The 22388-nt window shown below is 38.2% G+C and overlaps 2 protein-coding genes across 3 annotated transcripts; one reads left to right on the forward strand and one right to left on the reverse strand.

Annotated features, from left to right (window-relative positions):
* Positions 1 to 2198: 2198 nt before the first annotated feature.
* LOC118275406 (protein CLP1 homolog) lies at positions 2199 to 8059 on the reverse strand. Its single transcript, XM_035593345.2, has 9 exons — positions 7823 to 8059; positions 7550 to 7711; positions 6944 to 7163; positions 6474 to 6644; positions 6157 to 6245; positions 5739 to 5840; positions 4281 to 4412; positions 3818 to 3999; positions 2199 to 3295 (listed from the first exon to the last, which is right to left on the reverse strand). The coding sequence occupies exons 1-9, from the start codon at positions 7913 to 7915 to the stop codon at positions 3184 to 3186; spliced, it is 1263 nt and encodes a 420-aa protein (XP_035449238.1). The 5' UTR covers positions 7916 to 8059; the 3' UTR covers positions 2199 to 3183.
* Positions 8060 to 8493: 434 nt separating this feature from the next.
* On the forward strand, positions 8494 to 22117 carry LOC118275398 (transcription termination factor 2). 2 transcript variants are annotated; one of them, XM_035593333.2, is made up of 19 exons: positions 8494 to 8756; positions 9087 to 9185; positions 9491 to 9571; positions 9696 to 10210; positions 10606 to 10977; positions 12197 to 12397; positions 12649 to 12778; positions 13257 to 13349; positions 13742 to 13942; positions 14386 to 14505; positions 15010 to 15209; positions 15658 to 15867; positions 16525 to 16716; positions 17237 to 17372; positions 17901 to 18094; positions 18655 to 18829; positions 19125 to 19288; positions 19679 to 19836; positions 21171 to 22117. In XM_035593333.2, the coding sequence occupies exons 1-19, from the start codon at positions 8600 to 8602 to the stop codon at positions 21322 to 21324; spliced, it is 3552 nt and encodes a 1183-aa protein (XP_035449226.2). In that variant the 5' UTR covers positions 8494 to 8599; the 3' UTR covers positions 21325 to 22117. The 2 variants fall into 2 exon arrangements, with proteins under 2 accessions (XP_035449226.2, XP_050551233.1); XM_050695276.1 differs by having other exon boundaries at positions 9093 to 9185.
* The last annotated feature ends 271 nt before the right edge of the window (positions 22118 to 22388 follow it).

Raw genomic sequence — 22388 nt, forward strand, 5'->3', positions numbered from 1 at the left:
CGTTTACGCGTATTATGAACGCTATTTTGACGTTTCAATTCTCATGTTAGTTGTCAAATTACGACTTTCAAAACAATTCAATAAAAGCGTCTTACTTGCAGCTTAAACTGAATTGTTTAGTCTTGAAAAGTTTGTTTTAGGGTTTTTATTTAGTGTTTTTATCATAATGTGTGAGGAATTGGTAATATTAGATTTTTTGGCAAGTAGTGACGAGGAGCCGAGGCGCCAAATGGCCATACAGCGTAAAATACGCTAACAATGTGACCCATTCTCGATCACTGACCGTGAATTGGTTAAAAGGTATAGGCTTACCGAGGATTTAGTGCGAATCTTTGCGATGTGCAAAAAACATAAAAAAAAAACATCAAAAACATCAATTGCATCCAAACATCCAGAAGATGTCAGCCAAAACTTCCCATCGACATCAACAGAAGAGGCTTTTATTGTCTGACGAAATCCGAAACTACAATGGAGAATATACCACCTCAGGCATGAATGTTCACGTGGGTGACGTGGCATTACCAAGGAAGAGGTGCACCGGCTACTCATAGAAATAAGAAAACAAAAATTTAAAATCGAAAATAAAAATTCAACAAGTACTTGTTGCAACCGAATAAAATTGGAAATAAAGGAGAAGGGGACTTTTGGGCCCAGCAGTTAACTAGTTGAAATGTATATTAAAAAAACCGTCATATTTTTCTGGAAATCACAAAATATGGTACCTTGTTTCTATCTAGGAAGCGAGAAAACATAAATTAAGTTATAAAACTAAATAATTATTTATGTATAACGTACTCTGTGATTTAAAACTTCTTAAAACACTTCTGTCTGACATCAGTCAATCACTGATTGACAGATGACACTCGTTCGTTGTGTTTCGTTCTGAGTGCACACGTATTTTCCATGTTTTATTGTTTAACCCCACGACCTCGGTTTTATAAAGGACTTTTGACGGCTCTTGCATCTCTAAATTACCTGACTCTCTATTTTGGACAACTGTTTAAGCCTATCAATCGGATATTGACGACATGGATCGCTGTGTAAATTGTACGATGGCGACTGGTCGCAGTAACTCTATTGGCAGAAGAGTCTTGGAAGATGAGGCGATTTTATCAGTTATTCGTCAGTGGCGTGCATCTCAGCCTGTATAATATGGTATCTCAGTTGGGAAAGATACCAAAAAAATATACGTACCCCGACCCCCTACACAATTCTTAGATGGCATTCTCCTAATTATTGAAGATGAATAATACATATTTTATACTAATATTGGTGTTTTATTTATATATCCTCCTGTGCCTTTTTTAGTTTTTAAAAGGTTAGTGCCTACTGCTTCTAATGGCCTATACACACCACGTTTTTTAAACGCGTCGGTGCCGCGCATTTGTATCGATACAAACGTAATTGTTTTTGTTTCATTTTCAATGTATAAGTAGAATTAAATGATAATGATGATCATTCCTGACAGTACACAATTCCTTCCAACTCTTCACAGCGCCTTCGCCTTACGCATTCAAATGCTCGGAAATATTTTCCCACATTCTCCTTGTAGGTATGCTTTCGAGCATAAGCGCTCTTGTTGTAAAAACTATATCTATATAGCGTTCGAAAACTATATCTATATCACATAACGTACAAATCCAATTTAAATTGTTATCCAAGGTCAATATTATTTGATTTATATTTCACTATGTTTTGTACGTATTGTTTTATGATATATTCTGTTTTGGAAATATATTATCTTATGTTTCAATATTAAAAGAAAACCGTTACTTACCGAAAAACAAAAAAAGTATACTTCCGAACGTCGCCGGCAAACATTACAAACCAGCCATAGACAGAGTAAACAATTCAGAAAGCGGCCTAATAAATGTATGTCATAATACGAAATTTAGCCAGGCAGTTTACGGGCGTGAAGTGAATTGCCTGGAACTTGCATGGATGTTTAAAAGTTCATAATACGGCCCCAGGGGGCTACTCTTGAATCTAATTCCAAACGATCCACACTGATATTGTGAAATTTCGTACTCTTGAGTTACAAAACTAGCATCCATTGCATCCGTATTGCGTGAGTTGTATAGTTTTGACATTGAATAATTATTGAGATTGTAATTGTATTGACCTTACGATTAGTTTCAAGAGTAAGCCCGGGACTGATAGTGTCATTTTGAACAGTAAAACAATAAAATAAAATCACATTTCTACATATCATCTTTTATTAGAATTACATTACATGGTCGTTTTAAAACAACAGTCTTTTAATATTATTCGTTAAAATGTCTACATTAAATATATGTACAGTCAGTTTTTAGATCTGGAGATCTGTCACATATCACATCACCAAGGGTACACGTTTGACTCTCGGCTGCGTAACGCAATGTAACTATCATAATGTGCTCTTTTCTCATTTCGGTCGAAAGTTAGTTCCTAACAAATAACAGGGAAACATGTAAATTTGATTATAAGAATAAATTAATATATTATATGACAATGTTACCAGTCTTCTGGAAAAGTTTTTAATTTATTAAAAACATCATTTATTCTTTGGTTTGATAAATCCATAGCACACAAATAAAATTAATTTACACACACATTATAATATAATTAATTCATAAAAAACATAAGATCCTTAATGGCATACAGAATTCATCAAATAATTGCATAATCAGGTAATCCATACTGGCAAATATTATTACATCAACATTTTGTTTAATCCATAATCCGACAAATAATATTGTTTCCATAGAAAATTACGAAGGCGAAGACACCATTTCATATCGTTATTTTAGCCACATTTATAATGATGTCTAAACCAAGCCAAACCGACCGATCTAGAAATCTCCGGCAGAGGCTTACGTCTACCAGTACCCTTAGTACGACTTTGCTTTACGTTTAACAAAATCGAAACGAGAGCGCGTACGGTGGTCTGATTGGCCAACCGAATGAACCAACCAATCAGCTCTCTCGTTTCGATCTCGTTGAACGTAAAGCAAACTCGTACTAAGGCTCCAGTGCACGTCTTGTGACTGACATGACGATAATAATGATTCATTCACCTTTCATCGCTTTCTAAGTCACCGTAACGAACCTTTGCGAGAAAAAGAGCACACTAGAAGAGCCCGCTCAATGAGTGAGCGAGATGTTGCAGAAGGCGTGACGCAGGCGCGGGCCAAAGAGCACGGACTAGTGGTTGTCCATGTACTGCAGCTCCGACAGCAGCAGCACCGTGGCGGGCAGCGGCCGCGGCTGCGGGGACAGGATCGTCAGCGTCTGACGGTCCATGTCCACCGCCGTGCTGCAGGGAGATTGTTCTGTGTTAGTTGTATGTTTATAACTATAGCAGTAGGAGTTGCATTTGAAATAAACATATATATTACCGTACTGGGGGAAGATGGTTATGTATTAGTTGTTTGTTTATAACTATAGCAGTAGGATTTGTAGAGCGGTTTGTGAAATAAACAGATACTTTGTGGATGTAAGTAAGGAATTTTTTGTAAGACTAGCTTCTGCCAGCAGTTTCACCTGTGTTCCCGAGTGATAATAAGTAGCTTATGTGTTATTTCAGACCAGAATCTACCCCTAACCTAAATTTCATCCATTCCATCCTTTCTTTAGTTTTGACGTAATTGAGTAATACAAATACATATACATTCGCTTTTATAATATTAATAAGATATAGTAAGAGATGCCTATGAAAAGGATTGGCCACAGAAAGCTCTGTGAAGAGATGAGTGGCAGAAGGGTAGGGAGGCCTTAATCCGGCAGTGGGGCAAACATGGCTGATAATAAATAAATAATATTAGTAAGAGATACTCACACGCAGACGAACCCAGCGAGGTTGGAGTGCAGCACGTCGTCGTCGGGCCCGGCCGCGAAGGACACGGCCAGCAGGCGGTGCTGCAGCGCCGCCGTGGGCCACACCTGCACCAACTTGGTCAGCGCGTCCGCCGCGCGCATGCCCAGCGGCATGCACGAGTCCGGCAGCGACGGCGCACCCACCTGGACAATACATACGAATACTTAATTAGAGGTCCCAATGTTCCCTTATGGAATCTATCTAAATCTGGAACTGCTGATGACTAGTGGGTACACCACCACTAGACCACTAGGTTCAAAGGTCGAGGCAGGAGTAGGATCGGCATAGTTTTTAATCAGTAAGTCTCACACTCTTACAGAAATAATTGGATCATTATGGCTTCACAAAAAAGTGATGATGCTGCTTCTGCTGATGATGACCACCAGCGTGGCAAACATGTTGAAACAAATAACAACAAGCGTACCTTATAGATCTTCAAGTCGTTGAACTTGACATCGAACGAGTGCGGGTAGTATGGCGTACGTTTGCCGTAGAAATACTCGCGTATGCGCGCGTCTCGGGCCTCGGCGCGCTGCGTCGACGATCTCTCTACAACCTGGTACATAAATACTTATTGTAGCTAATGTTTTGATAGTAGAATTAGACTTCATTATTTGTAAGATAATCGAAAACATGTTGGACTTTAAAATCTTAAGGTAGTTTAACAGCCAAAGATGCGGTCAACGTAACTGGTTACCGGGGCTCCAGCTCAAAGCTTTTAATTTAGCAAATTAAATAAAAAAAATTAAAAATTTAAAAAACCCCCGACATAAAAACTTAATTTCCCTTTAAAAAGTAAAAAATAATAAAAGAAACTTAATCTTAAAGTACCTAAGAATGTACTAATAATTCTAAAAAAAAGTACGTCGCGTTGGGGGACCGCTCCTAATTATTTCTTACTTATCTACGATTTGTTCATTTCATTTCACATGCTTGGTGTTAACATTAAAGTAAATTGATGTTTAAGTACTTAACGCAGAAAATAGAAATATAGCGGCGCGGGCGGCGGTGTGCAGTCCGTATTCATGCGGTCCCCCAACGAGACGTATTTTTTTTTAGAATTATTAGTACATTCTTAAGTACTTTAAGATTAAGTTTCTTTTATTATTTTTTACTTTTTAAAGGGAAATTAAGTTTTTATGTCGGGGGTTTTTTAAATTTTTAATTTAATTTTTTATTTTATACTTTTTATAGGTAGGTTAGGTTAAGTTAGGCTTAGTAGATTACATATAATTACTATAATTTCAATTCTTGTTGAGGTAAAGATTACATCTAAGGTCAGGCTTGTGCGCTTTAATTTTTTTTTAATTATTAATTACTAGTTTTTGTTTCTATAAGTAGGCTAAAGATTACATTGATGCCAGATTTGTTGTTTATAATAAAACGTTAAATTAAAAAAAATATATTTTTGTTATAATTTTTAATTTTATTTTTATTATTTATTTTTTTATTTTTTATTAAATTTTTTATTTTTGTTAATACGAAAAAATAATATCTTTCAATATATTCTTTCAGTGCGGTTTAATTTGAGACCCCATCCCAGTATATTTGCAGACCTTCGGCTAAGCTCCCCACTTTCACCGCCCATAACTTTAAAACGGTTCAACCGATTTTCATCAAACATGTCTAAGAACACTCGCACATAAGTCCCCTTTCATACGAAAAAAACTAAATTGAAATCACTGCATCCGTTCGGGAGTTATGATGCCACAGACAGACAGACAGACAGACAGACAGACAGACAGACAGCGTCAAACTTATAATTTTGCGTCGGGGGTTAATAAAAATAAGATAAACTCACGCCTTAGTCCCGTGGAGGTAGGCAGAAACAAGGCAATTAATTAACAAATGTAATATAAATAAACTAAGATAGTATACTCACACCTCCACTCTTTGGTAAATAGACGACTTTGACAAACTTGGGCATGTCTCTCTTGAGCTCGTTGTAAAGCCTCTCATTGTCCAATACTAGGATCACGTCCACCTGAGTAACATTCGAATTAAATAAGATAAGATAGAAATGTACACTACATAAAACTTTTAAAAAATGCCAGATTAATTTAATAATAAAACTTTCGTAAGACATACTAAATTCATTATTATATTATCGGTTTACTCAAACTGCAAACTGTTTGGCTATTCATGAGCTGCATTTCGCGGCACAGTAGCAGCGCGATAATTGCCGCGTCGTGTCCTCAAACAGTTACGTGAGTAAGCCGATAACATAATAATTAATGCCAGATTAAAGGGCAGGATCTATAACAAATTCTATTTTTATAGTAGCGCAGTCTTGTAGTTACCTCAAAAGCTTGAGCGGCGTGTGAGAGCACCTTATATCCGTCTCCTTTAATCCACCCACAAGTGTTGATGATTACTCCTGATGTCGATGCTGTAACATATATTTTACTAGATTACATTACAGATCTACTTTATCTTAGTTACCGACTATACCTATATAGCGTTAGAATTTCATGTAGTGTGAATGGGCTGGCCACATAACTAGATCAGGGGATTAGGGATGGCAAGTGGCCATAGTTTTTTAAAGTCAAAGCATTTATGCCAAGAACCAGGCACAGAAATGTGGATTGAGAAATGGCAAGGTAAGATGATAACTAACCTTTTTTATTATTCTCACATCGCTCAGCTATCACCTCAGCTAGTCTGCCCACAATAGTGTTGTACAGTTCGAGATTCTCTCCCGGAGAACTGTGGCCGAAGTGATACACCAGTGGGGCCTGCTGACTGAAGCCCTCCTCTATTGATGCTGGTCTTTCTACCAAGAGTGCCCCTGTGGAAGGAAGAAAAAGGTATTGATATAATTTCCAATTTCAAACACCAGTTTTAAAAATATTGAAGTTCAGTCTTCTATTAACTAGTATTAACTGATAAGGATTTTTGATAACTAGAGACAAAAAAAATTGTCAACAACGGGGCACAATAGATTCTTTATCTGTTTTTAAAATTGCTTTTGATCTCACACATTGTACTGTGTGGCAATGGTAACATTTAACAGCAACCAAAATTTTGAAGAGTTTCAGTGAATTACTTATATGCTACTTGAATAGAATAAAAATTAAGCACACCCACCTATAGTACCCGGTACGCTGATATGTCCCTGGCCAACGTCTAGATCTACATAGATGGGCCTCCGTCCCATCCTCACTGCATAATTCAATAGTATCCTGGTAAGAGTGGACTTGCCCACATCTCCAGGCCCCACCACCATGGTGACTGGACCTCGAGTGGACTCCTGTTCTGCAGCCACCCTTTGCTGCTCAAGAGCTGCATGGACATTGAGGTATACAACCTGAAAAAGTAGTATTTAATTATGAAATAGGACTTATCTTGATCGAATCCCCCAGTGTCTCCCTATACAAGAGTTTGGCTTGTTAATTAGCCAATGAGGCAGTCTTAAGAAGTAATTTTGAATGATTTAAAATATTAATTCTGCTTCTTCTATGCAGAAGACAAGATATTATCATTTAGTTCCCTTGCATAATAGCATGCTGCCATATTGCACAGTATTGTACAATACATCAATATTATGTACCCCAAATAAAAAAAGTAATTCTTTCTTCTACCTTAAACCCACTACTTATTATAGTAAAGTAAGGATTTAATACGTCATTTGTAGAAAAAAAAATATAAAAATCATAGTATTTATCATCATGTTCCATAGTGTCCTGTGCTTACCATGGGAGTCTCTTTAGCCACATAACTGACTTCTGTTTTGCCTCTTAACTCCACAGTACAGCCGTGCCACGTGAACACAGCCACTTTCGCACCCGTATGGAACTCATATGGCTTCGCTTTCACGAGTTCTGTGCCAAAAAGCTCCGCATAACCACTCTTCACCTGCAACATAGAAACACGTGTTATTTAGCAATTTAAGAGTAGTTTTATTACTATATTTAACTTTCCTTCGAAATAATTTATATTAGGACCCTTGTTTTACATTTTATTTACCTCTAAAACTACTTTTTCGTTTTTAGATTCCACTTCAAACCTAAGTTCTGAATCTGGCTCTAGTTTGAACTCTTGCAGCTGAACCTCCGTCATCCTTGCGATTAAAAATTCTTTGAAATCTCACTAAATATTGTTTTTTATACTTCTAAGTTTCAACTCGGACTTCGGAGAAGTTATAATGAAAAGAAAGCAGAGAAAAATTAACGACACAAACACAAACACGATCGTAATCGGTAAAACGTTATGACTTTGACATTTAACACAGTGTGACACCTGTCATACGTTAGTGAAATAACAAAACGTGGATTTGGTACCGATTTACTTATTTTTGTGTGCTGTGTTGCGCCCTGCGATATACGATACTATTTAGTATTTATAACAATAATAATTAGTACTATTTATAACAATAGTACAATTGCCATAATAATTATGGCAAGTAATTCAATTATGTACTTACCAATTAAGTATTGTACATCATTTAATTTTTAATTTAATCTTTAGTTGAAAACATAAATTATTTTCTAAATGCTGTCAGTATTTTATCATTCAATGTAAATAATAATCTACGTAAAAAAATGCCTTTATATATACTTGACAAAATGAATCTAAAACTAATCAACCTCTTTGTTTTAGGATTTTAGACATTCAGTAGCAAAAACTAAACGTTGTAAACGACAATTTCTTTCAAAATTGTTTTGAATGGTCGGTCATTATTTTTATTTTCAATAAATAATGAAATTTTTATTGTAAACTGATAGTTTTATCTTTCTAAACACAATGGAGAGTTCATTCTTTGAATACCGCAATGAGACAGCGGCCGATAGTGGTTCCGAGTCGGAATTTATCGACGATAGTTTAGTTGACGAATCTTTTGGTGTAAAGAAGAAAAATCACACAGTTTTCGTTGCTGAATCTGAAGAATCTACAACAGATGGTAAATACAAACACTGTACTGTTTACTAATAATGACTTAATAACGTTTTCATTGCATTATTTACATTGAATTCATGACACAAACAATGTGATTTCCGCTGCCGAATGTGGGCTGTTCTCATCCAAATATACAATGTATTCTTCTTAAAACTACAACCAGTTAATAATATAACTAAATAGATATCTTTGTACCCACAACGCAGCGTCACAAACAGCTCAAAGTGACGACCCCAGCTATTTCCAATCTCTGATATAAAAATATAAAAAAAGACAGCTTTGACATGATCTATGTTGTGTTTTATTTCTATGTTGTTGTTTCCTTTGCTTGTAGATGAAAATGAGAAAGAGAAGGCACCAAAGAATGTGTCCAAATCTGTGGTCAAACGAAGCAGTGTGGTCCATAGCCATGTTATATCTAGCAGTGATGATGGTAAGCGACCAAACATTTTGGTATTTCTCAAGTATCTTGATATAGTTAATTGAATAATTTAAATATGTTACAAGTTTACAAGTTTTGTACTGTGAAATGAGATTAGTTTTTTTTAATGTTTCCTGAATGATAAGACAAAATAGGTAGGTGTTTTGTTAACAGAGCTTATTAAATATGTATATTTAAAAATAGTGTTGAGTTATTTAATTACTCTGAATGAAAATGTCATGCATGCATATTTTGGGGCAACAATTTATTTAATTTATTATTATTTATACCTATAATACAATTTATTTGTTTCATAGATACAAATGCAAGCAACAGAGGCAGTATCAGAAGGCAATCGGACTCTTCCAATAAAGTAGTTTTAAGTTCTTCGGATAATGGTAATTATTTGAACTTATTTATACTGTTCTCATCTTTGTTGTGATGCTTTTAAAGTAAAACCTATTTTGTAACATGTATGCCCAGAATTATTCTCTTCTAACTTTCTTAAATCCTTTTTAACAGAGACAGTTTCACCCGAAATAGTTCCAAAACGCAGACCACTGATGAGAAAATCATCAGCCAGTAACAATGACTCAATTATTGGACGCAAAACCAAGAAACGGATGATGCTTATTGACTCCGATACAGAAAACTCAATTATAATTGAACATGACAAGCACAAGAAGTTATTATGTACAAAGGACACTCCGTTGAAAATAGACAGTGGGAATAAGCAGAAAATTAATGATCAAAGTATGATAGAAGATAATCTATCTAAGAATGAGAGTAGAATTGTTACGGATAGTGATGACGAAGATGTTCAGAATGAAAGTGCAAAGGTTGATAAGACTAAATCGTTAGTGTATGATGGTTCCGATGACAGTGATGAGGGTACGGAAGAGGAGTATGATGAAAGTGAAGACGATGGGCCTGATGAGGATCAGATGGTGATGTCCAGGGCTACGAGGATGAGTATCATGGGTGTGGTGCCGAAGGACAATGACAGTGACGAGTCTGACTTTATACAGTCTGATGATGTGAGTATATTTTTCTTATGTCTTAAGAATATTTGAAATTTTTTTGTGTTTTACTAGAGTAGCTACTGCAGTATATTATTATACATTTAGAAAGTTTGATCGTGTTTGCAGTATCGCTGTAGTGGTTTTAGACGTTTTGCTGCCATAATCAGATTCATTTAATGATTATTTACATAATTCCTTAGTAACGATTTTGTTCCGAAAACAATTGCTAAGGACTGGGTTAAGTAACCATTAACACGTTCACCGCACGTAGAACACTGGTGACCAACTTTAAACCTTCAGCAGTTTTCTTTCGGCAGTTAATACTTTGAATGTCTCTGAGTACGGCGGTTAGAACTTTAATTATACAAAGACGCTAACTTCCATTAACTATAACACCATTTCTATTTTAGAGCCATCGAAACTCAAACCACGGCTCCGTGGCCAGTCTCACAGACCTTCCAGAACTGGAAATACCACCGAAAACTCCAGAGAAGACGACAGAAGACCAGGATTCCTCAAAAATAACCTGCTCCCCCTTCTCAAGCCCCCTTCAAGACATAACAAATGAATCTATTAATGCAAGAAAATCGTTAGACAATAAAGATGAATGTATTATAGTGAATGATACAGAGAAAAATACGTCTAGCAGTCTTAGGAATAAGGTGCTTAATAATTTGATAGTGAATAAAGCGAAGGAGAATTTTATACGGTATGACGATGACGTCACTATTATTGATACGAAGCCGGAGATCATTGCGTTGAGCAGCGATGATGAGGATGAGGTGAGTAGTAGTTCACTTAAAGCATTCCTTTTATATCCCCCAAATTCCTTGGAAGTCCAATATCAAAAGCTATAGAAATGTCATATTTTTATCAGTTATTGAGCCCCATGCAATAATTAATTACCAAATATTTTTCAAGTCGTTACTTATTACCAAGTAAAGACTTCTTCAGAAGTTGTAAAATCTAAACTATTTGAATTAAATCTATAATCGGATCGGGAATCGTACCCAAGCTCTTGCTTAGGTACCGATCGCACTTATGACGTGCGGTTGCTCGAGCAATTGGCATATTTTACATTTTATCAATTGTTGAACTAAAAAAATATCTAAAATGCACTTTTGTTAAACAAAATAATTACGCAAGATTTTACTTAAATAGTTTCGTATTTCATAATGACTACCCGTTAGAGAACACCTACATGTTCTCATGATCATGCATTAAAAATAAAATAATGTGGGTAAACCTAACAATTTACGAACAAAAGCTGTCATAATCAATTCGAATTGATCAACGCCGTTACTAAACATTTTTACAAAACTCCAGCTATTTATTTTTTATATTGTGATGGTTAAATGTTATGGTATTAGATTGTTTTATATAATTCTTATAAACTGTGAATGATTCAATATTGTGCATGGAGGTATAGTGAAGTGTATAAAACTTAAATTAGATCGCGATGCCTCGAAGCCCGAGATCTGTAAGTTTTACAATTGAATTGTTACAATTTATTTTTTAACTGTCTCGTTGGTCGAGTCACATATTTAAATACTATATCAATTCCGAAAATCTGGGGATTTTTGAAACTTATTCCGAAAATTTTAGGCCTAGAATATGACCGGGATCCCGGGATCGAATCTTCTAGTTGAGTAGTCACAAGCGCGATTGACGAGCAACAGGTATCCGCTCATAGGATGACCCACTGACCTGATCCTTGATCCCCAAGTCGGAGAAAAAATTATTAAACCGTATTAAAAGTAAATATAAAATAATTTACTGCCTTGTTAGTCGAGTCATCGAGTAGAAAGCTTAGATGTTGCAACTTGCAAGTCGGTTTTTTAAACCCTAGTCTAAAGTTTTTACAAGAGCCCTTGTTACCTTATTTCTTTAGACTCATAACATAACAACTGAAAGGCTGGTGCTACATTGTATACACATCCCTCTGCCTTCCTAATCTAGGATTGCAAGGCTTCAGATCAATTATTAAATATCTTTCCACAGCCAAAAGCAGAACCAAAGTCGCCAAAAGAACGAAAGTCGCTGAAGCCCAAACAGGAGGATATGTCGAATTCGAAGACGATCACCAAGTACCTGATGCCGCCCAGCCACCCTGGCCAGCAGGTCGTGTATGTGAAGAAGCACGTCAGGGAGGCCGAGCTGATGAAGTTGGAGTCCTTGAAGGAGGACCTCAAGAATGTTAAGGTAGGTTTTTAATGGATCTTGGACTATCACAGTTTTGAAATACAGGCATTTTTAAAACAACAATAACCTGAAAAACCACCCTGTTATGAAGATACCGGGGATCTAAACGACCTCCTCTGGGCTCCTCAAAGTCCAGCAACTCCTCTGGTGCTTATGGTTCCGAATCTGGGTGTGTCGTGAATTCACATCCATGACCCAGGAAAAGATCCTCACACTCTCACATTATGCTTCATGACACTGTTTGTCTCCAGTACCTCCTCGAAGAGATGGACGTGAACACGCTCCCGGACGGCGGCAGCAGGCTCATAGAGAGGATGACCAGTCTGGAAGAGCAGTTCCGAAGGCAGGGCGAGAAGGTCGCCAACATGGTGGTCGATGAAGGTAATTTGAACTTAAACCACATCAGTTAACAGTATAGACTCATATGTTAAGCACAAAGTCCACATCAGAAATGTATTCTTCCTATGTAGTATGTATTTAATTTGCTGATAATCTTTTTGCGTAACGAACGACATAAAACGAATGATACATAATATGTCCTCACAAACTTTCCTATTTATGGAAGAAAGTATTTTTTAAATCGACGGCACCAAGTACCAATGTGTCTTTTTCCGAGTTACATGTACTTTCTAAGGTTATTTAGACACCAGTGACAAACGGTGAAGGAAAACATAGTAAGGAAACCTAGGCTTCTAATTTCTAAACTATAAGTTTAAAATCGCCAACCCGCATTGAGCAAGCATGGTGATTAATGCTCAAACCTTCTCTGTGTGAGAAGAGGCCTTTGGTCAGCAGTGGTCACTTATAGGCTGTTGATGTGATGTGATGTGTTTCTTTGAATATCACGGGGTTGTTACAGATGGTGCAGTGGACGTGGACAAGAAGGCCCTCAGCTGGGACGAGCTGCAGAAGGCCAGCAATGCTGTCATGCCGCGCATGTTCGGCAAACAGGGTGAGTACAATCTACTCGTATGGTTAGAATACTGCACGCATTCGTTCGTAACTTTATTAATTCATCCGTTGTTCGGCTCCGCAGCGTGATATTTAATGGTCCATAACCGATTATTATTTAAGAACCAGTAGTTCAAATAAACAAACAATCTCTTCAGCTTTATAATAAATATTAGTACTACTCCCGTGCAATGCGTACCGGGTTCGATTCCCGCACGGAGCAACACTTGGTGTGAGCTACAAATTGTTGCACCACGACACAGGAGAAAATCCGGTTATGTTTAAAAAAACGATTCTAATGTCACACATAAGCTACGGTACCTATTGTCCACCAGACCATTAAATTATCAACCAAAAAAATCATCATAATGTATCTTCTCATCTTCCTCACAGCAATGGCGACCCACATGGCTGAGAGGAACCTGATCCTGGACCGGCTGCGCGACCTGTACGAGTCGCTGGCGTCCCGTCCGTCGGAGTCGGAGCTGGCGGCGCCGCCCCGCGCCATGAAGTCCTCGCTCATGCCGCACCAGCTGCACGCGCTGGCCTGGCTGCGCTGGAGGGAGACGCAGAGGCCTAGGGCTGGGATACTAGGTATACTGACTATATATTCGAAGCAACACTTTGGAACGAGCGCCTTGCTTCACTGACAGATTAACACATTGAACGTCGTTAGTGGAGGATTTACCTTCAACAGTTTTCTATTTGCAGTCAAAGACTTAACTAGGGATTATAATTTTACTTGAATGTAGGTAAATAACACAATAATTTACTTCTTCAAAGTTACCAAATGTTTTATGAGGTCATATTTAAAATCTATTCATGATAAATCAATTAGTTTTATTGGAGTAATGCTATTAATGGCTAATAAAATCTAACAGCCACACTCAGAGTCATGTATATTTGTATAATGATTACGTAAACCATTTCCTAATAACGATTTTGTTCCGAAAACAATTCCTAGGGACTGGGTTAAGTAACTATTAAACTATCTGAGTATCGCGGTCTGTTTCTAATTCAGTAATTTTCTGTTACAGCGGACGACATGGGTCTGGGTAAAACCATCACGATGATATCCCTGATAGCGAGCGACAAGGAGGACAAGATCGATGATGATGACGATGATGAGGATGATGATGGACCTGCTAGGGGGAAGAGTGAGTATTTGTCTCCTTAACTGTCATAGCATATTATTTTTAAAGAAATTGGCTTGAGAATCTATAACTTATACAGGTTGTCCCGTAAGTCGACGTCCAAATGGCTCCAATGTTTGGGAAAGTTCCAACTGTTATCAGAATAATATTATATAACATCTACAGTTTTTAAATTATAATGAGTTACGTGTTATCCACGAAAAACTACACTCTGTGCTAGTCTTTTGATTCTTGTTGCTACAAATCTTAATTTTTTCGTCTGTTTTTCTGCTTACGTTATCATGAATAGTAGTTTTATTTCTACAGTTGTATTTCTGAGAGAAATCTAGCTAACGTGTGGCAAAAGGGTATATTTATGACAAAACTATGCCCGAAATCATAATAAAACGATTATTAAGTTGCTAACTTTAGTTTACAATATTTTGCGTCGACTTTAAGCATCACCAGCGCCATCTATAGTCCTCAAAAACCACTTGTAACACACAATAACCCCATGTAACCCCTTAGTGGCCCGCGGCGGCACGCTGGTGGTATGCCCGGCGTCCCTGATGCAGCAGTGGGCGGGCGAGGTGGGCAAGCACTGCCGGGCGCACGCCCTGTCCGTCTGCCTGCACCACGGCGCCAACAGGACCCAGCAGGCCTCCCGCCTCGCCCCGCACGACCTCGTGCTCACTACATATAACATTATGCAGAGGGATAATGAGAAGGTATGTCTATCTATATTCTCTAGTCTTATGGTATATACGTTCACATCTAGAGTTTTTCATCCGATGTTGATGACTACAAGGTGGACCGGACGACCTCATAGGGGTTGCGAGAAGTCGCTAGATGCTAGTTGCTTCTAGCTGGTCAAAATTGGGGGAAGCTATGTTCAGTAGGAGACGTCTTGTTGCTGATATGCTGATGGACGGTTATAAAGGCAATATCTTGAAAAAAGAAATTCCCTAGTGGAATGATAAAAAGTTGCACTATTTGCGAGTCGCTATATGCAGAGGCACCATTTTTATATTGAGTTGAAAATAAGCTCAATCAATGCTATCTTACCATAACACGGTCTTGTTGCCCAAATTAAACGATTCGGAGTTTCATTCCCAGATCGTCAATTTTAACTACATTTGTATAATTATCAATAATGTTTTGATTCCTTCCCCACAGAAAGGCGTCCTGATGTGCGTGTACTGGCGGCGCGTGATATTGGACGAGGCGCACGTGGTCCGCAACCACAAGTCGGCGACGTGCGCGGCGGCCGGGGCCCTGCGCGCGCCGCGCCGCTGGTGTCTCACCGGGACGCCCGTGCAGAACAAGGACTTGGACCTGTTTGCTCTGCTCAAGTTCCTACGGTGCTCGCCTTTCGATGATCTTACTGTGAGTAGACTATTATTATATTTTGAACTTATTATTGTCGTAGTAGCACGGAGTCTGGAGTTGTGCCCAGTTTATGGCAATAGGCTCACCCCTATTACATGAAACTTATAACACAAGTGGTGAAAAGTGGGTGTACATTGTATAGCGGCATTACGTGCCGTAATGTGCAAATTACATCACATTACATACACCGAAGGGGTAGGCAGAAATGCACCTCTGCCTACCCCTTCGGGGATAAAAAGCGTGAAATTACAGATGCTTATCATTACCCTGTTATGCAGAAATTTTGAATACCATGCATGTTGCTTGCTGTTTGCATTAAGCTCTTATATCTCTTACTACTGACTGACACTTTAAAATACTAAACATTTAATGAAAGTGCCTGTTACTCATACAACTATACCTAGGGTGGGCGAACTAACCTTACAATGTCTAATAATTAGACCAGATAGACGCTATTCCATTTACTTTTATTAGTTTTCGACATAAACACTTTTGTCGTAGTTCAAGTTTTTGAAAATGTCTACCATTTTGATTTACTAATTCTGACAAAGTCGTGTTTAATTTTTCTTTTAGCATTTCACCGATTCATAGATAGATAATTTGACTAGTCAGTTAACCATTGATATACATTATATGATGATCATTCATTTCCAGATGTGGAAGAAATGGATAGACAACAAGAGTTTGGGCGGGCAGGAGCGGCTGAGTACGATAATGCAGTGCCTGCTCCTGCGGCGGACCAAGCAACAGCTGGTGGCGCGCGGACAACTCGCCTGTCTGCCGCAAAGAGCTGCGCATACCAGGACTGTCACGCTCACGTCGCAGGAGATGAATGTCTACCAGAAGGTAAGGAGAGCCATGCTTCGGCACGAATGAGTGATACCACGGCCTCACAGAAAACCGACGTGAAACAACGTTTGCGTTGTGTGAGTGAGGTTACGGAGGCCCAATTTCCCCCTTCCCAATCTTCCCCATCCCCGATTCCCGAACAACTAAAAAAGCCGGCAACGCACTTGTAACGCCTCTGGTGTTTCAAGTGTCCATGGGCGGCGGCGATTGCTTACCATCAGGTAATACGCCTGCTCGATTACCGGCGTGTTTCATAAAAAAAAGAGATTAGGGGGAAAATACGAATTAGGACAACTCAATAGAGTTGTCCGACTAATTTCGAGTTCAACCGGAGCCCCTATTTATGGTTCATTCAAGCAGTGTCAATTATTTACAGACAATGTCAGAATTGTCTTACGATAATTCTGATGTTCTTTTCTCTCTAATGGTTATTCTTAAGATTTTTTTAACATTTTGTAGTGTAAAGCTTTTAAGAAATAACACTTTCTAACTATGAAACATAACTATTACTCGTCAGGTGCTAGTGTTCTCGAAGACGCTGTTCGCCCAGTTCCTGCACCAGCGTGCTGAGAAGAGCTCGGACGCGCAGGGGTTCACCTCGGCCGGGAACAGCGCCTACCACAAGATGCACAAGAAAATGATCGCCTTGCAAGGTTCATTGTGAAACTATTACATTACATATATACCAAAAAAATATTCTTAGTTACAAAGCTGGATTGAAATCACTTCTACTTATTAGGATGCCTTTACACCAAAGATGAGCTATGCAACTTTGCTGTGGATGCGATTGGCTTCCACTAATCATATATTCATTGGTAAGCTAAGCTATGTATTTATAAGGTACGATGCGTGCTATGGATGGCTCCCTACTACCGATACATCGCATATTCGAACTGCGCAACTTCCTTGCACAGCTTAGTATCAGTAGAAACGATCATATAGTTTCCGAGCTTACCTATTACATCTTCGTAGCATAGCTACATAGCACATATCTGGTGGAAAAGCACCGTTCGGGTGCTTTCAATAATCTCTACGCTTGGTAGGTGAGTTGGACCTCATTTGAAAGGTTCAGATTTATGAGAAAGCGCTACTGCACTGTCGAATATGAGAAAAGTAAGAGTGACAAAGTACACCAACGCCACCACAAAGCAATATTACTTTATACATATTTTCTTCTCCAGGAGCGAAGCCAGTGAAGTCCCACGAGATCCTGGTACTCCTGCTGCGGCTGCGGCAGGTGTGTTGCCACTGCGGGCTCATCGCCGCCATGTTGGACGAGGACAGCGCGCCCGACGTGCACATAGACCCCGCCGGGCACGACCTGCTCGCCGAGCTCAACAAACTCTCCATCGAGGACTCTAGTTCCAGGAGAAAGGTATAATCACTTATACTTCTTTTCTTCTCCTCTAATAATATCTTCTGATTTATTTCGTTGCGGGATCCAAGACAGTCATTCATGTTCCTGGGACGCGACGGACATCAGTGTTCCGGTGTTTTCATGTTTGTATCTACTGTAGATCCTGACTTACAGAAAGTGCAGCGGTATGAGAGGCTGAGGCGAGCTTGTCCCATAAAAAAATATACTTCTTTTATTTCGCTAAGTTGTTAATTAAGATATGTAGGTATATTTGATTCGGTGTTTAAATAAGAGTAAAAGTGGTATGAGTTTTTCTAGCAGTAGGTCTTGTTCACAACCTAAGAAACTATACCCTGATTTGATAGCTTTTAACTCCTGAACTTAAGCAATCATGATTTTCTTCAAGTTTACTTTCCACTTACTCTTACTTTACTTTCTCGCTTACTTTCTTCGAATTTTATCTGTGTGCCTAAAAGATCTATTGTAACGAATTACGCGTATGCTAATAAATCCACATATCTGTTTGTACAACATAATCAAATCGTTTACAGTAATATCATTACAATTTTCTCTTCCAGAGTAAAAAGTCCGACGACGAGGATGACGAAGGCCCCCCACAAGAAGGCACCACGGCGGCGGAAGCGATCCGCTCCGTCCTGTCCCCCAACAACCCGGTGTTCGAGCTCAGCAACCCTTCCTCCAAGATCAAGGCCGTCATGGACTGCCTCAACAACGAAGTCTTTGTTCATAAAGGTCGGTATTACATCATCATCAATAGATGCTCAGTACTATCTCAAACTGGCTTTGAAATTGAAGTAACATAATTGTAGATGTGGTTATTTTCTTTTCATCCTAGTGTCTAAACCTCTATTAGAGGCCAAAGGCTTGCTCTTGCCTCACCCCCAATCCCCAAATCCCTTCCGGGTATTTTCTCTCTTTTTAAGCTTCTTATGTGATAATCATACATTAACACGTATGTATTCTATGTTCACCTTCACCTATGTACGTTATTATGTAGTTTTCATTTAAACGAATGTTCTGTGTACAGGTCACAAAGCAGTGGTGGTATCCCAGTGGACGTCGGTGCTCCGGCTGGTGGAGTCCCAGCTGAAGGCGGCCCGCGTGCGCAGCGTCACGCTCAGCGGCGCCGTGCCCGTCCCCGCGCGGGCCCCGCTACTCACCGCCATCAATGATCCTAACTCCGATGTCAGGGTAAGGGAATGTTGTAGTGTCGTCGTCATCGCGCTTGTCTGTGTCTCCTATTGTGGTTGCAGGAGACAATGAAACGCCAATGAAACCTCATTAGATCCATCTACATTTATCAAGCTTTTCATGCATGCTCGTCAATTTTGTTTTTATAAGTCTGCTCTTGGCTATGGCGATCTATCAATCTGATTGCTCGTAATTCCAGAGTAAATGTCACGGCTTAGAAACACACGGACCATTCGAAAAATCTCCACTAGATACAGCTTATGAATAAGAGACCCGGAGCAACTTGAAGCTAGTAGAGCTAATGTTTTTCTTAAACAATATGAGTTCCAACTAAACAATAAATATTCACATTTTTAATATGAGTTTTAACGAAACAATAAATGTTCCCAGGTAATGCTACTCTCGCTCTGCGCTGGTGGCGTGGGGCTGAATCTGTGTGGAGCGAACCACTTGTTACTCCTGGACCCGCACTGGAACCCACAGCTCGAGGAACAAGCACAGGACCGCATCTACAGGGTCGGACAGACCAAGGATGTTAATATTTATAGGTAACTGCATTACTTATTGGTCATCACATCCTCAACCTACTTTTTTTTAAACTTTAAGCCATCAGCCAAAGTGGGTGTACATTTTACAGTGGCAATACGTGCCACAATGTGCAATTGTGCAACTCTGCCTACCATTTCAGGGATAACAGGCGTTATGATACAACGATACGTTAACCCATTCAGAATCTTCTCCCCTGTCATGGATGCCGTTTACATACATGCATCATATTTACATGCACTTTACACCTAGACCCACACAAATTATTTCTGGATCACACAAAAAGTTAATTCACCGAGTGGGAATCAACACGTTGCGCAGTAGGAGTGGCTGTGCAACTGTCCAGACATGGCGCCAACCGACCTGTCAAGCAGTATAAGTTTTTAAACTGGTCACTAACACTATCATTAGAACTTGAGACGAAATATTTACCATGTTTATTTACGTCTATGAGTTTCCGGTATTTCGACACTGTTGCAAGCGCCTTAATCACGGATGAAATGAGCTCATCCGTGATAAATAAACATGGTAAATATCCCGTCTCAAGTTCTAATGATACCATCAAGCAGTGTTTACAACCAAGTTGTTGTTATTATATAATATTGCGTCAATTTGTGTTTTAAACAAAGGACAAAAGATATTTTGATGGAAAATCATCAAATAAACGCCAGACCGAAACTAAAAAGGGCGAAATAATCTTCTAATTTCAACCTACACGTGTATTAACAGAAAGCTTAATAACGACTCCGTAAATAACTCATTGTAACAAACAGTAATTAACAAGAAACCTCGGGATCCCACTTTCATTTTGAAAGTCATTGTAGTTGCAGACGGAACGCAGTCGTTTGCCAAATTCTCTCATTAGCTACATATGCCAGATATTTGCAGTGGCCAGTAATTTGTGACGTCGGTCGTCGTCGCATCGTTGCTACAAATTATCTAATAACCTATTGAACATTTTGTTGCTTTATGCTAGTGATTTTTGGTGATATCTGCCAAGTAAATCACTGAACTATACATTGTTGCTCGCTGCGCCATTGCCATTACGACAGAAACACTTTTTCAGCAGTTATACTAATTTGTGAGTCATCCAAATCGGGGAAGGCGGGGGAGTAATGTGGAAAAAATAACATATGCAGTACCTATTACTCTATTATTGTACAGTTTTCATTAGAACTATTAATAATTTCATGTATTTAGGCAGATTACATAGGATTTTTAAATAAATCAAACCAATTTTTTACACATTTCGGTCAAACTTTTAAAACATAAATATGTAGAACTGTTCTTCACATTTCAATAAACATGATTAATTAATCAAAAATGTTTGTCCTAGATTCATGTGCGTTGATACGGTGGAGCAATCAATCAGAAAGCTGCAACAAGCCAAACTGGAGTTGGCAGAGAACGTGCTCACAGGCGCCAAGAATACCAACAACTCCAAGCTTACCATTGAAGACCTCAAAATGCTGTTTAACATGGGCCAGTAAGCAGTACGAACGATTTTTTAAATACCACAAAATGTATCGGTCAAATTAAACAACCGATCTCAATCCAAAATCTTTGATATTGAGACCAATTATTGACATTAGTTCTATTGAGTTTCTGAGTCTGATAAAGACATAGATTGATTCAAGATTTTGGATTAGGGTCGGTTATTTATTTTGGCCATTGAGTAAATAGCGCGAATATTCCTCTTTTTGTAAATAAATCACATATTTCGGAGGACAAAACGTAATTCAATATGGTTTTTAAAGATTTTACATAAAAAAGCCTAAATAATTATTAAATTCTTTATTCTTTTCATATCTTGTCGCTAACTTCCTTTGCGCAAACTTCATACACTTTGCGCAATAGCTTTGCGCAAGTTAAACAATAAGACCTTTATTATAAGTTTATACGTGCCATTTTAAATAAGATATTAATAGATAGATGAGCGTTTAATTTGAAAGTGAATAACAAAATGTAAAGAATCTTGGCATTATTCGTTTTACGGAAATGCTAAAGCAAGTTATTTGGAAAGCAATTAGTAATTACTTTTAATTTAGCATTAAGATTCCTCACAGCTTTTTTGAAAATGACTTTTATTAAGAAAATGGCTGGACCTAGCTTTTAATTCAAAATTAGATTGATAATAATGGTGACAATATACCCACGTTAATTTTACTGATTATTATAATAAATATGACATTGTAAAATATAGGTTTAATTAGTATTATAGAATTATTGATACTGGTAATATTTTATAATTATAGTTTTACAATAAATGATAATGTAATTATGTATCTATGTGTGTGTTTTATTGTATTCAAATCAATGAGTTACAAAATATATTCATTAAAAAATTAAGGAAAAGTTGGGGTAAGCAGGTTTGACACAGGCACGTTGATCGAGGGTTTTCAAGCGGGAATACAGAGTATCGGTTTCTATCAATTCTTTTGGTAATTGATGACACTATTTGCGAACTAAGGGTCAGTATTACAATTTCTGACTGAGCTGTTTGTTACTGATGAATTTAACATATTTTCCATACGAAACATGTCAAGATATGTGT

The sequence above is a fragment of the Spodoptera frugiperda genome, chromosome 8 (genome assembly GCF_023101765.2).
Source record: "Spodoptera frugiperda isolate SF20-4 chromosome 8, AGI-APGP_CSIRO_Sfru_2.0, whole genome shotgun sequence".
NCBI classification, from domain to species: Eukaryota; Metazoa; Arthropoda; class Insecta; order Lepidoptera; family Noctuidae; genus Spodoptera; species Spodoptera frugiperda.